The sequence below is a fragment of the Bos indicus genome, chromosome 8 (assembly GCF_029378745.1).
Source record: "Bos indicus isolate NIAB-ARS_2022 breed Sahiwal x Tharparkar chromosome 8, NIAB-ARS_B.indTharparkar_mat_pri_1.0, whole genome shotgun sequence".
Classification (NCBI taxonomy): Eukaryota; Metazoa; Chordata; class Mammalia; order Artiodactyla; family Bovidae; genus Bos; species Bos indicus.
In genome coordinates, this window is record NC_091767.1 from 43,772,427 (window position 1) to 43,788,605 (window position 16,179).

The window sequence follows — 16,179 nt, forward strand, 5'->3', positions numbered from 1 at the left end:
TTCTGTTCCAGGTACCTGTCTGCAATAACAAGTCGTACCCTGACACCCCAGAAGTCACAAATCAGAGAGTTTTTCTTTGCTTTCAGACTCAGTCCTTAGACCTGTTAGGCAGGCTACCAAGTGAGGAAGGAAGGTTATAACTGTATCATCAGACTTTAAGAACATAGAAAAGTGATACTCCAAGACAATTCAAGTTGGAAAGGGAATTAGGGTCACTTGGGGTAAGTATCTAAACCCCTGAATATAGAATTCTGCCAGAGATACCAGAGGGTTTTGAAGAACAACTTCAAGTCCCCTTCCTCTGAGTGTGTGGAAACAATTAGGGGCAGGAGAGGGAAAGGAGATGATAGCATCACAGGGGTACTGAAACTCACTCAAAACTCTCAAGAAACTTCAGTGTTTCAATTTCTGCCCTTATCAAATATTTGACTAGAGAAACAATAATCCTGACTTTTCTTTCTTCACTTAGGTAAGTTACTGAGCTTCTCTGTGCCATGACACAGGGGTAGCAGCGGTGGTGGTGGCAGTGATGATAACACATACTCTCACAGGACTGCAGTGATGATTAAGCATAATAATGCAGGCAAAGCATCTTGGGTACCATGGTAACACTAAGAGTTCATTAAATGTTAGGTATTGTCATTCACATTATTGATAGCAATCCTGAGCAGAATCTATAAAAGTCCTGAGAAGTCGAGTAGCAGAAAGGACAGGAAGAAGAATGAACAGATTAAGATCAGTTGTTCCATAATTAGCAATTGAGTTTATTTGGGTTTGATCTGGGGCAAGCTGTAGCATCTTGTTAGAGGAGATGCTTGTAGCTGGGGTTGCTGACACAGAAAGTCTCATAGTGGGTGAGTGGGCCCATTTCAGAGGTGTACTCCTTCTCCTCCTGATGTTTTACAGCTTACACAACACTTGTAGGCATGTTTCTGATGCTCTCATTGGTTCTAGCCCTGCAGGTTGACATACTTATTGATGTTTTACACATGGAGAAATGGTCCTGCCCCATAATTCATGGTTAATGTAGGAGATGGGTCTCCTGACTCCAACCCTACATTCTCTCCATTACCAGTGCACAGAGACAGCAGCACGAGGACCTTGCACTCAAGTGCTCCACAAGAATTCCCACATATACAATTACTGCTCTCACACGTTCCACTATTTGGCAGACAACTTAGATGAAGAATGAGCACTTGGAGTAACACTTTGGAGAGGTTGTCATCTCCTGCCATATACAGTCTCATACTTTTCTCAGTGTTTGTCCTACAAATTTCTCCAAAATCTTATATAAACAATACAAATTATAGATATGCAAGATATATAGGCTTCTAAGATAATCAAGTAAGAATCAGAATACAAATCTTTACGATTCACAATATCTATAGCTTACTGTATATTTCTTTTTGGATAAGTTAAAGAATGAATATACCCTTCTTTTATCCCACTCCCCCACTGTTGGGCAAAATCAAACAAAAGCTGCTTGGGAGTGGATACTGCTGTTGCTAAGTCACTTCAGTCGTGTCCAACTCTGTGCAACCCCATAGACGGCGGCCCATTAGGCTCCTCTGTCCCTGGGATTCTCCAGGCAAGAACACTGGAGTGGGTCGCCATTTCCTTCTCCAATGCAGGAAAGTGAAAAGTCAAAGTGAAGTCGCTCAGTCGTGTCTGACTCTTCGCGACCCCATGGACTGCAGGCTCCTCCATCCATGGGATTTTCCAGGCAAGAGTACTGGAGTGGGTTGCCACTGCCTTCTCTGGGAATGGATACTAAGGACTGGTTTTAAGCATTCAGACTCAGCTCCTCTCTCATTGTTTGATCCCTCATAAAGAAGCACAAGAGAAGTATACATTATTCTTGCATTAGCATTCAGGATTTTACATGTATCTTTTAACACTCCAATAGAGTTACCTTAGATAATAATTTACCTAACTGATTTTTGTAAATAAAAACTCTAAAGATAAAAGCAGATTCTGCAAGAGATTAAACAACAACAAAAACTTTAATGGGCAGAAACTGCTTTGAAATTCTAGTTATCTAGGCAACTTATTCGGAGAAAGCAATGGCACCCCACTCCAGTACTCTTGCTTGGCTGCAATCCATGGGGTTGCAAAGAGTCAGACACGACTGAGCGACTTCACTTTCACCTTTCACTTTCATGCATTGGAGAAGGAAATGGCAACCCACTCCGGTGTTCTTGCCTGGAGAATCCCAGGGATGGCTGAGCCTGGCGGGCTGCCGTCTATAGGGTCGCACAGAGTCGGACACGACTGAAGCGACTTAGCAGCAGGCAACTTATTATGATTTATCCATTATTTAAAAAGAAGCAACTTGGTCTGAGCAAAGACACACACTAATGCACACACACATATACACACACACTCCAGAACATGGAGTTACCTGAGGCACAGCCGTTAACCTTCGTGGTGTGAGCCATGCTGGCTTGAATCCAATGATAGATCCAGAAAGGAGTGAGGACTCATGCAAATTTTATGCATCAAGTTCCCAAATGCATTCAACCTGAAACAATAAAGAGGGCCCCATCAAAATGGGTCATTTAAAAATATGTATAAATGCAAAGTCTTAGCTTTCTGTTTATAAAGATGACTGCCTATGGACAGAGCAAATCAGAAACGCAGGGAGAGGCAGCCTGTGGAGCAAGGTGGTGACTGCCCTGTATCTGGCCACTGGATGTTTAGAGTGACGCACCCACAGATGCACCCATGGACAGGGACTGAAAGCAGGTCTCTAAACACAATACTTCTATGGGAGATAAAATAGGTTCTCCAGAAATGTGACTTTTTGAGGAAGGTGTCCTCCAAATATAAATATGTATCATTTCACAAACTATTTATTGCTTTTAAACTTATCTTCCTTTCCAAATTTTGCTTCAACAGTTTCATTTTCTCAATTGCAATTTCAAAGCAGTTGTTGCACCAAATGTTCACATTTTTAAAAAAGATTAATTTCATGTGAATTCTCTTGTAAGATCTCAAGTTTTTCACTGATCCAGTCTTTTAAAACATAAATCTGATCCAGGCAGTCCTCGTCTTAAAAAAAAAAAAAAAATCTGCTCTGTTCTGTTGGATAAACTTCAAATGACTTAGCATGACATGCAGTTTCGAAACATCAGGGTTTATGTTAGGCAACACATTTCTTATTTTATATTGATTTTCTACTTTAAAGTTAACTGAGATTACTACAAAACATTACAATCACAAAATTTAAAACAAAAAGAAAAAAAGCCCATTGCTCCAACCTTTGCTTCTGCAAAATACCTTTTGAAAAATATTGGTAAGGAAAGCAACAAAGGTACAGACAGGAATATTCCATTTCTTCCACTGTGCCCAAATTCTCACTCTAGACCAACAAAATCTGAAGAAATTGAGCTTAACGAATTCCAAGCTGAGAGATAAAGTGTAACTGAGAGACCTACATAAGCTCTTCCAAACAGGAGAATTCTAAAATAATAACATATCCATATATCCTGTATCCTAATGCAGTTATTGATGTCATTTAAGACCTGTTAATAATACAGTAAAGTACTCAAAGTATGTTGATTAAAAAAACTATTGTCACAACCTATTTTGTTAAAAATACATATGTACATACTTATACATCTCTTTAAAACAATTAGAAATAAATATACCAAAACAGTCATTGTGGTTGCCCTTCAGTGATGCAATTACCCATGATTTTAGCTCCTTCATTACTTTTGTAATAGTAATTATTTATAAAAAAGACATTAGATACTTCCTGTCAACTTGGTTTTGTTTGCTTTAAAATGAACTGGAGAAAGAAAAAAGCATTTTAAAGTGCTATGCAAAAGGCAACTATCAAGCCACGGTCATGGAGATTATAAGAGGTCAGAAACATAAGTAAACAAAAAGAAGGAAAGGGGAATCGGCTAACCCCTTTGATCACACAGGGTGAGAATTCCTTACTGCTTAGCTGGGGATCTTTTCTTCACTGTCTGAATGGGTCTGCACTACAGTTCAAAGCTGCAGCTCAGTGCACTCTGAGGGACCTTCTACAGGCTGCTTCTGACAGGCATGCTCCCTTGTGTGGCTTTTCTAGCTACAGTTGAGTACTGCTCAGCTTGCCCGCAGAGACTCAATTCTCACTCTTCCACTGGGAGGCCTCCTCGCTCCCTGTTGCTCCCCAGTTTCTATCTGGCAGCTCACCAAGAGGACAGGACAGCTCTAATCTCTCTGACTATGAGGTCATCACTTGACATTCTGTTGAAAATAGGCCCTGGTTCAGGTCCACGGCACTGAACTTGCAGAGTCAGAGCTCCGACTCTTTAGGGATAAAGAGTGAGCATTATGTCTGACAAATGTAGCTTTGTTAATAAAATAAGGTGGGGACTGGGAGAACTGAAGGAGTGGGGTGATGAGAGGGCAAAAGGAAGAAGCCCAGCTTCTGGAATTATTCAAGGAATTATACTTTTAAAAGCCAACAATAGCTAAAACTGTCTACTGGTCTCAGTCGAGTCCTGTGTGTGTGTTTGTGCGTGTGTGTATTCTTCCTTCATAGTGGCTTATAAATACCACCATTTAAACTCTTGAGGGAAAACTGAAGGCAAGAAGAAACATGCTGCTTGTGTTATGGGTGAATGAAGTATGTGTCAAGGTGTTTGGATGGATATGTGCCCAGAATCTTCAGAGTCAAGCTTCATGAACTTTGGTCCAAGGTCCTCTCGTGTTCTTGAACATCTTTCACCTGGCAGAAGATCTTTATCTCAGATCCAAACTGGTCTCTCCCACCCTCCCCCAAACTGAACAATAAAATCAAAATAAGGACAAAGCCTCAAATTAGGAACCACAGGCATATCACTGGTAAAATAACAAGACATTCCTGTCACTGGGTGTGGATCCTGGCAGTATCTGTGCAGAAACAAGTTTTATATTGTGTTATCGATCTTTCCCAGTTATTGTTCATGCCTGACAGGTGGCTTCAAACTGTGAGGACTCAGTCTTCTTAATGATATGCAGATTCTTATATCACTGCATTGTATAAACAATGAAAGGTTTGGCTGTGATCCATTCTCTGTTCCAGATCAATAAACTGCTTCTTTTCTCTGTCAGAGAAGACTGCAAACCAGTAAATCTTAACTAGTACAACAGTGGCTTGGTTTTGCTGGCTAAGAAAAAGCACTTCTTTGAAGGGATTTAGAAAAATACACCCACAAAGAAAATAATTTGCCTTCTTGCCTGTTTATTTAAAGAGACTGATTTGCATTGAATAACAGCTCCCCAAGTATGGTGCCGAAAATAATGTCGATGCATGAATTAACTTCATAGATGTATTAGTTTAATATGAAACAGATATGAAAAAGAGCTCACTTGATGTTTTATAAGAACATCAATGAAAACAAATAAGCAAAATTGAAACTTGTGCACTCTAAGCCAGTACTGCCAACCAATCAAATGCCAATGCCCTGGTTACAACCAAGATTATGATGGTGATGGTCACAACACTGATGACAATGCTGATGACCACCAGTGCTGATCAAGCGCTTACATTAGTTACTGAAATCTAAAATGTCATCTACTCTGAAGTGTACCATTAAGTGCCATTGGTAAAAAAAGATGTTGCTAATTAAATGCTAATAAAATGCTCCGAAAAATTACATTAATTGTAAGATATATCCTCATTTGAGAAGTGTTAAAACGTGCATCTTGAAATTGGTGAAATAATGTTATCTTTAAGGCACTTTTAAAGAACTTAACAGTTATTACATTAATTAAACCTTACAACAATCCTATGAAGTACCAACATCCTCTCTCTACATTTTACAGATAGGAACCTGAGGTTTAGAATTTGCTGAGGTCACATAGCTGGTAAATGAAAGAGCTACATTTTAGAGCTAAGGAATTCACCTACAGCTCATATGCCATGCTTTGTGATTAGTGACTTAAGAGTGAGAGCATGATTGCCCTAAGAAGTAAGAACTCACACGCATAGCGTAAAGTCCCTTTCAAGGAGTTACCTAAGGGATGTATATGCTTACTGCAAGGATGCTTTGTTTTAATCCCTTTTAGGTAGAAAGTTGTGTTTCAGAATTTTATGTAATATTGGTTTCAAAGCAATTACATTTCAAACTTTATTCTTTCAGATTAAATGTTTAAGAGCTTGAGGAGGTACCTCCTCAATATACCATGGTATACTCAATATACCCTGACACACAGGGTATATTTTAGCACTTATTGGTCATAATCTCTTCCAGACTCCACAAGATATCAATCTTGATTATTAATATTGATTCATTAGACTTTGCCATGAATGCCATTTGACAATTTCAAAAAATTCAGTGCTTAAGAAATTTCCCACCACTGAAAACAGGTGGGAGATTCTCAATGGAACTGTAGGAGTTTTTAAAAAATGGATAGGATAAAGGTAGTATAACTGGAATAAGAAACTTGCTGCTCAAAATGACAATTATGAAATGGGAAATAACCATTTTGATGTGCAAATTCTAGAATGTCTTTTATAACATAATGTTTTATAATTTATAAAGTTACAGAAGCAATATAAAGAATTTGACTTAAAATCTGGAAAAGACAAAACAGGCCAAAAAATGACAATTTACTATTTGACAATCCTAATGTTGTCATTGTTACCATCTGAGACTCTTCAATATATTGACTATATGCATATTTTAATTACTTCAACATGCTTTTAAAGACCTACACCATCCTAGAATCTGAACCAGTCACCATTTTGTTTCCATTTCAGAGACATAAGATAAACTATCTTATGTTGGTGGCGGCGCAGCACAGGAGCTACCCCACGTCTGAGGTCAGCAGCAGCGGCCGAGAGGAGCTACCCCATGTCCAAGGTCAGCAGCAGCAGCTGAGAGGAGCCACCCCACGTCCAAGGTCAGGGGTGGCGGCCACGAGGAGATACCACAGGTCCAAGGTAAGGAGCAGTGGCTGGGCTTTGCTGGAAAGCCGTGAAGAGATACCCCACATCCAAGGTAAGAGAAACCCAAGTAAGATGGTAAGTGCTGAAAGAGGGCATCAGAGGGCAGACTGAAACCACAATCACAGACAACTAGCCAATCTGATCACACAGACCACAGCCTTGTCTAACTCAATGAGATTAAGCCATGTCATGTGGGGCCATCCAAGAAGGATGGGTCATGGTGGAGAGGTCTGAGAGAATGTGGTCCACTGGAGAAGGGAATGGCAAACCACTTCAGTATTCTTGCCTTGAGAACCCCATGAACAGTATGAAAAGGCAAAAAGATAGGATACTGAAAGAGGAACTCCCCAGGTCGGTAGGTGCCCAATATGCTACTGGAGATCAGTGGAGAAATAACTCCAGAAAGAATGAAGGGATGGAGCCAAAGCAAAAAACAACACCCAGCTGTGGATGTGACTGGTGATAGAAGCAGGGTCTGATGCTGTAAAGAGCAATAGTGCATAGGAACCTGGAATGTTAGGTCCATGAATCAAGGCAAATTGGAAGTGGTCAAATAGGAGATGGCAAGAGTTAACATCGACATTCTAGGAATCAGTGAACTAAGATGGACTGGAATGAAGGAACTTAACTCAGATGACCATTATATCAACTACTGTGGGCAGAAATCCCTTAGAAGAAATGGAGTAGCCATCATAGTCAACAAAAGAGTCCGAAATGCAGTACTTGGCTACACTCTCAAAAACGACAGAATGATCTCTGTTTCCAAGGCAAACCATTCAATATCACGGTAATCCAAGTCTATGCCCTGACCGGTAACAATGAAGAAGCTGAAGTTGAACGATTCTATGAAGACCTACAAGATCTTTTAGAACTAATACCCCCAAAAAATGTCCTTTTGATTATTGGGGACTGGAATGCAAAAGTAGGAAGTCAAGAAACACCTGGAGTAACAGGCAAAATTGGCGTTGGGGTACAAAATGAACCAAGGCAAAGGCTAGTAGAGTTTTGCCAAGAGAACGCACTGGTCGTAGCAAATACCCTCTTCCAACAACACAAGAGAAGACTCTACACATGGACATCACCGCTCAACACCGAAATCAGACTGATTATATTCTTTGCAGCCGAAGATGGAGAAATTCTATACAGTCGGCAAAAATAAGACCGGGAGCTGACTGTGGCTCAGACCATGAACTCCTTATTGCCAAATTCAGACTTAAACTGAAGAAAGTGGGGAAAACCACTAGACCATTCAGGTATGACCTGAATCAAATCCCTTCTGATTATACAGTGGAAGTGAGAAATAGATTTAAGGGACTAGATCTGATAGAGTACCTGATGAACTATGGATGGAGGTTCATGACACTGTACAGGAGACAGGAATCAAGATCATCCCCAAGAATAAGGAATGCAAAAAAGCAAAATGGCTGTTAGAGGTGGGCTTACAAATAGCTGTGAAAAGAAGAGAAGCGAAAACAAAGGATAAAAGGAAAGATATAAGCATCTGAATGCAGAGTTCCAAAGAATAGCAAGGAGAGATAAGAAAGCCTTCCTCAGCGACCAATGCAAAGAAATAGAGGAAAACAATAGAATGGGAAAGACTAGAGATCACTTCAAGAAAATTAGAGATACCAAAGGACTATTTCATGCAGAGATGGGCTCAATAAAGGACAGAAATGGTATGGACCTGACAGAAGTAGAAGATATTAAGAAGAAGTGGCAAGAATACACAGAAGAACCATACAAAAGAGATCTTCACAACCCAGATAATCATGATGATGTGATCACTCACCTAGAGCCAGACATCCTGGAATGTGAAGTCAAGTGGGCCTTAGGAAGCATCACTATGAACAAAGTTAGTGAAGGCAATGGAATTCCAGTTGAGCTATTTCAAACCCTAAAAGAGGATGCTGTGCAAGTGCTGCACTCAATATGCCAGCAAATTTGGAAAACTCAGCAGTGGCCACAGGACTGGAAAAGGTCAGTTTTCAGTCCAATCCCAAAGAAAGGCAACGCCAAAGAATGCTCAAACTACTGCACAATTGCACTCATCTCACACGCTAGCAAAGTAATGCTCAAAATTCTCCAAGCCAGGCTTCAGCAACACATGAACCGTGAACTTCCAATGTTCAAGCTGGTTTTAGGAAAGGCCGAGGAACCAGAGATCAAATTGCCAACATCCGCTGGATCACTGAAAAAGCAAAGGAGTTCCAGAAAAACATCTATTTCTGCTTTATTGACTATGTCAAAGCCTTGACTGTGTGGATCACAATAAACTGTGGAAAATTCTGAAAGAGATGGGAACACCAGACCACCTGACCTGCCTCTTGAGAAATCTGTATGCAGGTCAGGAAGCAACACTTAGAACTGGACATGGAACAACAGACTGGTTCCAAACAGGAAAAGGAGAATGTCAAGGCTGTATATTGTCACCCTGTTTACTTAACTTCTATGCAGAGTACATCATGAGAAACGCTGGGCTGGAAGAAGCACAAGCTGGAATCAAGACTGCTGGGAGAAATATCAATAACCTCAGATATGCAGATGACACCACCCTTATGGCAGAAAGTGAAGAAGAGCTAAAAGTGAAAGAGAAAAGTGAAAAAGTTGCTTAAAGTTCAACATTCAGAAAACTAAGATCATGGCATCTGGTCCCATCACTTCATGGCAAATAGATGGGGAAACAGTGGAAACAAGTGGTGACTTTATCTTTTTGGGCTCCCAAATCACTGCAAGTGGTGACTGCAGCCATGAAATTAAAAGACACTTACTCCTTGGAGGAAAGTTATGACCAACCTAGACAGCATATTAAAAAGCAAGGACATGACTTTGTCAACAAAGGTCTGTCTAGTCATGGCTATGGTTTTTCCAGTAGTCATGTATCGATGTGAGAGTTGGACTATAAAGAGGGCTGAGCGCCAAAGAATTGATGTTTTTGAACTGTGGTATTGGAGAACTCTTGAGAGTCCCTTGGACTGCAAGGAGATCCAACCAGTCCATCCTAAGGGAAATCGGTCCTGGGTATTCATTGGAAGAACTGATGCTGAAGGTGAAACTCCACTATTTTGGCCACCTGATGCGAAGAGCTGACTTGTTTGAAAAGACCCTGATGCTGGGAAAGATTGGGGGCAGGAGGAGAAGGGGACAACAGAGGATGAGATGGTTGGAGGGCATCACCGAGTCAATGGACATGAGTTTGAGTAAACTCCGGGAGTTGGTGATGGACAGGGAGGCCTGGTGTGCTGTGGTTCATGGGGTCGCAAAGAGTCGGATATGCTGAGTGACTGAACTGAACTGAACATGCTAAGATTTGCTTCTTTAGGTACAAAAGTGGATATATCCAGCTCTTTGACAGACTCTCTCCCATCCACATCCTCTCTACATCACAAAAGTACATCGTCATCTTTCCAAGAGTATGCGTAAGGAAATGCCTCCAATGAAGGGGTTAAAACCATCTTGGAGCCTGCAGATGCCTCAGAGCCCTGCATGGCTCTGCTCCAGCTGGGTTGCTGGGAATCACACAGCTTACGCAACACTTAGAAGTAATGATGGCAAATTTTCTTTCTAGGAAATTTTCTGTGATGGAAATTTATCAGCTCATAACCTAGGCTAAAACCAGGTACTTCCCTGCAAAAAAAAAAAAAAGAGTAAAAGACAGTCTGAAGAAGAGTAGACCAATGAAAATTAGAATTATTAAAGTTTGTTTAAAGTTTACCACCTTCACATTTTTTACTTTAGAGGGAAGTAATGTTATGACTCAGGACAGGCAGGGATGTGAAATGGTATTTATTGAGTGCATTGGTTCACCTCTAATGGGGTTTAGGGAAAACAGACCATAGCAGAATCCTAAACCTTGATGTTATAAATAGTCTATATTAGTGAAGCCTTGCTCTTACTTAGGAAGCATCTCTCCTAGTGGTAGATTATGAGTTAAAGTATCAGTGCTTTTGCTTATTCAAATATTAAAGAATCAAACCAATTACAGATATAAGAGAATTAGTTTGGTACAGTTTGAAAGGCTTTTCCTTCATTACCTATTTAAATTATTTAAAATGTGCAGCTCTTTATTTACTGCTGTAGCAGATATTTTCCCTTTAATTCCTTCTGGATTTTTATGTGATAGTCTCTGTAATTACTTTTGAATTGATCAATATTGTTAATAACAAGTTCAAGGGTACCTGGACTAAATAAAAGGGGATCACAACACATTCTTAAGATTCTTATCTTCCAAAGAGTAGGTCTCCAAGTGTGGTTCCCAGACCAGCAGCAAAGCATGACCTTCTGGGACCTACTTAGAAATGCAAAGTCTCAGGCCACTCCAAACCTCCTGAATCATTAGCGCTAGGGTGGACCTTAATTAAATGAGGACTTTAAAGCCAATTAGTAACATAATATAAATGATCTTATTTTTAAGTAGTTTGCTTAGGCTTTTTATTATCTTTAATGAGAGGTAGGTCAGGGCTCCTTCAGTTATAATATCATGGGGAAAGGACACTGGATCTGGACCTTCCAGGAACAGTTTATTCAGACCAGTCCTTTGATTTTAATTTTCAAAAAAATTTTATTTTCTAATCTTTAGAGCAGAAAGGTTCAGCCATGCTACACAGAAACTTTCCAGATATTCTTGTATTTTCCCCAGAAGATACAAGCTTATTTAAGGGAAACTTAAAAGAGGTCAAGTGCCTAGATCAGAAGGTACTTTATAATTTGCTGCCTGACAAAAGTTCCCCAAAAGTTAAACTGTGTTATCAATACAACATGTGCACTTCAACTGAAAATGGTTATGGGAAAAGCTGGAACCAGAAACCGAATCCGGAGATGTAAAAAGACAGCACTAGCATCTACTGTACCTCATTCACAGTCAAGTTCAAGTTGCTCTAAACAGGCCATTCAAGCTATTCCAGTAAGGCTGGAATACTGCTATCCTTCAGCTGAAATAAATCTCATTTATGCTTTTATCTTTTTAATATAGATTCAGAACATTCTCTGCTATTTTATTGTCTCAGGCTTTCCAGCTGGGACAAGCAGACTGCTTTCATGACTGTGCAAAAATCTAGCTGATGTTCATCTACCCATGCTTGAGGGCAAATTCTAGTTTATGCAGGGTGGGGGCGTTGGCATCTGCCATGGAGATTTCATTTAAAACTGGGAAATGGCTGAGAATCCCTGTTTCCTGCTGGTGTTCCATTCTACTGAGAGATGCTCTGGGTAACAGCAGTGTGGTGACAGCCTGACGGGTCTCAGGTCACACCCAGGAGGAAGATCTTTGTCCTCTTGTCAGCAATGGGAACTGTGGACTCCTGGGGTTATTCCCACCAATTTCAAATAGGGAGAAGCCACAGATGCTCCTTTTAGTGCCAATTCAGAAGCCATCAATCACCTAACACTTCTGCCACATTCAGCTGGGAAATGCAGCAGGCTAAGGGAAGCCGACTCCATGACAAAGACTTAAAACCCTTTCTCATCATCTAAGGTCCTGCCTCTTCCTTCTTGAGCATCTCCATTCCCCCTTCTAAAAGACTCTGACAGCAATGTCTCAACTCTACCACGCTAGGAAAAGTACCAGAGCATGGAACCTGCCAGAGAAAAGGCTTCACTCCTCACCTAGGGCAGAAAGGTTGGGCTCAAGCCAAAAACAAACTGAAGCCATGTACCAAGAAGTCTGGCTCACCAAGTGTGCAATTTGGCAGCACTTCGGAGCCAAATGCCATCAGCTTCTGAAATGAGGGCCTTGGGGCATGACTGAACACTTAGGCTTCTGGGTGATAACACCAATTGGGCAGAGTCTGAGACAATGAGGTAGTGAGCAAGATCCTAAATTCAGAAAGACAGGAAACAATGAGATCCAGACTTGCAGGATAAAAGACCCGATAGTATATGTCTATCACACTAAAGCAGAGTTAACTCACAAACATTAGTTTAGAAACAAAAACAAAAATTTCTAGCTGTCAAGGGAAGAGAAAAGTTCACTAATGACACAATAGCTTTATTTTTAATTTAAAATGTCCGGCAACTGTGTTTTTATTTGTTCTACACTATTAAAAAAAAATGACGTTTGTATTGATGGACATTTACATGTGTTGGTCAATATTTTCTAAGCCCCTTGCTACTCCAAGTGTGGTACCCAGGTCAAGAGCAGCAGCATCTATGTGACTTCTTTAAAAAAGTAGAATCTTGGATCCCACTGAAGACATACTGAATCAGAATCGGCATCGTAAGACACAGCCCAGGTGATTCGTACACACTGCGGTGGGAGAGGCACTGGCTTAGCCCTATTTTCCCCATCAGGCCTCATGCTTCTGAACAGGGTACCCTGTATCCCAAGGGACCCCCCAGGTGGTTCATAGCCTTGGTTGGTCACTGGAATTACTATCCAGGTCCAAGTACATGACCGGTAGTTATGTGGTGATATGGTATTACATTATATGCTAATAATTATCCATTAAGTACTCTGTGGTTGGGGCCCAGGCAGAAGTATTTTTTAAGGCTCCCTTAGGCAATGCCAATGTGCTATGTTTGAGTCACTGGTCTATTTCAGTGGTTCTCAAAGTGTGGCCCCAGACCAGCTGTATTACCAGGGAACTTCACAGAAGTGCACATTTCTTTCTTCCTACCCTCCTTCCAGCCCCCTGCTTTACTCACAGTCACACACACACGTGCATGTACCAAGACTGTAACTGTCTTTACAGAAAGAGAACTCAATAAAACCTCAGAGTTCTCAAAAGGCAGCTGTTCTAGTGTCTCTTTTACACAATTTATTGAACACCTGAAATAAAAATGTTTTACAAAGATGGCATAAAAACCACTTAAAATGAGAATGAAGACAGACAGATACATGTCTAGGCGCTGAGGGGATCATAGGGTCAAACATGCAATGGATGGGGGAACAGCGGCTGAATGGTAGGTAAATTCTACTGTCCCCTGGTGATCTGCGGGGTGTTTACCTGATAGCAATGGTAGTTCCCCAAGTCTGGAAATGCAGCATCCCAACACTCCCCAGAGATTCTGCTTCAGTGAGTCTGGAATGGAGTTGAAATGTATATCCTTCACACACATCCAAGTAATTCTTATTATCAGAAAAGGTTAGAAAACACACTGCCTTATAGACTCCCACTCCCTAGGTCACTGTTTCTCAAAGTGTGACCCTGGACCAGCCATGCCAGCATCACCTGGGAACAAGAAATACATATCCTTGGGCCCACCCCAGACCACTGAATCAGAAAGTCCTCAGGTGGGTCCAGTGGTCAGCATGTTAACAACTCCTCCAGCTGATGTGAAAATCATGGCACCAGGCTATTTTCAAAACTCTAAAGTATTGTAAGTGGAAACTGCCTGCTCTTTTTCAGACACGTAGGTTTTGGTGAGAAGTTCTAGCCTCATCTTGGGCCCTGCCTGTGTCTTTCTCATGGAAGGGACTGTCCTCTTCCAAAGAACAGCATGAAAGAACGCACTGAAGACAGTCTTTGGTTGTCATCATAAATTATTCACCTGGACAGGAATAGAGCAGAATGCATTGCCAGAATGAAAGCAGTTATGCTAGTGTGGTAGGAGATTTTAAAAATATCATAAAATTTCACTTTTATTGGAAAGACAATCCAACAGTAACAGGAAACAAAATAAGTGGCTAATGTGGTGAGATGGCTGGATCTTCCTAGTTCCTGTCCTTTCTTTCTCTCTTTCCAGACTGTTGTTCTATCAAGAAACATGTTTAATGCGTATATATGGAACTTAGAAAGATCGTTAACGATGACCCTATATGTAAGACAGCAAAAGAGACACAGATATAAAGAACAGACTTTTGGATGCTATGGGAGAAGGCGAGGGTGGGATGATTTGAGAGAATAGCATGAAACATGTATATTACCATATGTGAAATAGATCATCAGTCCAAGTTCAGTACACGAAACAGGGCACTCAAAGCCAGTGCACTGGGACAACCCAGAGGGATGGGATGGGGAGGGAGGTGGGAGGGGCGTTCGGGATGTACACCCATGGCTGATTCATGTCAATGTATGGCAAAAACCACCACAATATTGTAAAGTAATCAGTCTCCAATTAAAATAATTAAAAAAAAAAAGAAACATGTTTAACACAAAGGTATGAAAACCAGTTCATAGTCTTACTGTGTTCAAATGCAAGAGAACTTACTTGAAAACGTCGGGAACACAAGATAACATTGACAATAAAGCGACAAGTCTCAGAGATCTTTTGGAACCCGTAAACCAAATGCAAAGTTTTATGGTTTCTAGCAAACCTACATTGCTCAAGAGAGAGGTTCTGAGGCTTTATGAGGCATCCCAAAGAGGCCGGGACCCAAGGAACATCAGGAAGCCCTGAATTTCCATATATTTCACAGGACACAGATCTGGACAAAAGGTCTAACAAGTTAATGTCCTAAGTTACAAGAAAAAACTGATCCCCTTACCTAGAAACCTCTTTTCCTCTGGCCTTTAAAGCTGCTTGTGAGAACTGGGGACTCATCCACAATAGCAGAATTCGGGCATAAACAAAATAGCAGCCCAAGACAAAGAGCCTGGGAACTGTGTCTTCATCTCGACTTGGCCTGGAAATACCCCCAGGGCTATGAGAAAGTTACTTATACACTCTAGACCTCCAGTTCTTCATAGCTGGACTTGGACAGCCCTACAGACACTTCCAGACCTGACAGACTTTCAGTAATTCTGTTCTAGATCCTGGCCCAAGGGGGCACATGAGGCTCCCCAGGGCCGATATTGCCGGGCTGTAGGGGACCTTGTGCATAGGTCAGCAGGACAGGGATCTTGTCTCACAGGCCCGCACGGCCTCCAAAGTTCCTCCTGGCACAGTAATGGCCAAAGAACTCCTGCCAATCAACATCAAAGGGTTGCTGCAACAGCAGGGCTCTCATTTCTCCTCCAATTCAGTCCCAGAGTGGTTGCTTTTTTCTGCAATTTTCAAATTAAGTTATCTTCCCCCTCCTCAATGTAATAGTACTAAATTTCCAACAATAAAAGTTTAAGAGAGAAAGGGGGAAATCAGCTGTAATTTCATTACTATCAACCTTTTGCTATATAGTTTCCCAGTTCTTCTCTGTGCTCACATACACATGGGTGTACTTAGGTATTTTTCTCCAAATATGTTATTTCATTTCTTTTAACATTATTCACATATTTTACAGGTTCAGTTCAGTTGCTCAGTCATATCCAACTCTTTACAATCCCATGGGCTGCACCACTCCAGGCCTCCTTGTTCATCACCAACTCCAGGAGTTTACT

The 16,179-nt window shown here is 41.1% G+C and overlaps 1 protein-coding gene across 3 annotated transcripts in view; it reads right to left on the minus strand.

Annotated features, from left to right (window-relative positions):
* KANK1 (KN motif and ankyrin repeat domains 1) overlaps positions 1-16,179 on the minus strand; it is a 215,114-nt gene that overhangs the window by 58,668 nt on the left and 140,267 nt on the right. For all 3 annotated transcript variants that reach the window (XM_019966029.2, XM_070794606.1, XM_070794605.1), the window contains exon 3: positions 2,402-2,521. In XM_019966029.2, the coding sequence (XP_019821588.2) occupies positions 2,402-2,438 (37 nt within the window). In that variant the 5' untranslated portion in view covers positions 2,439-2,521. The remainder of the gene's footprint in view (positions 1-2,401; positions 2,522-16,179) is intronic.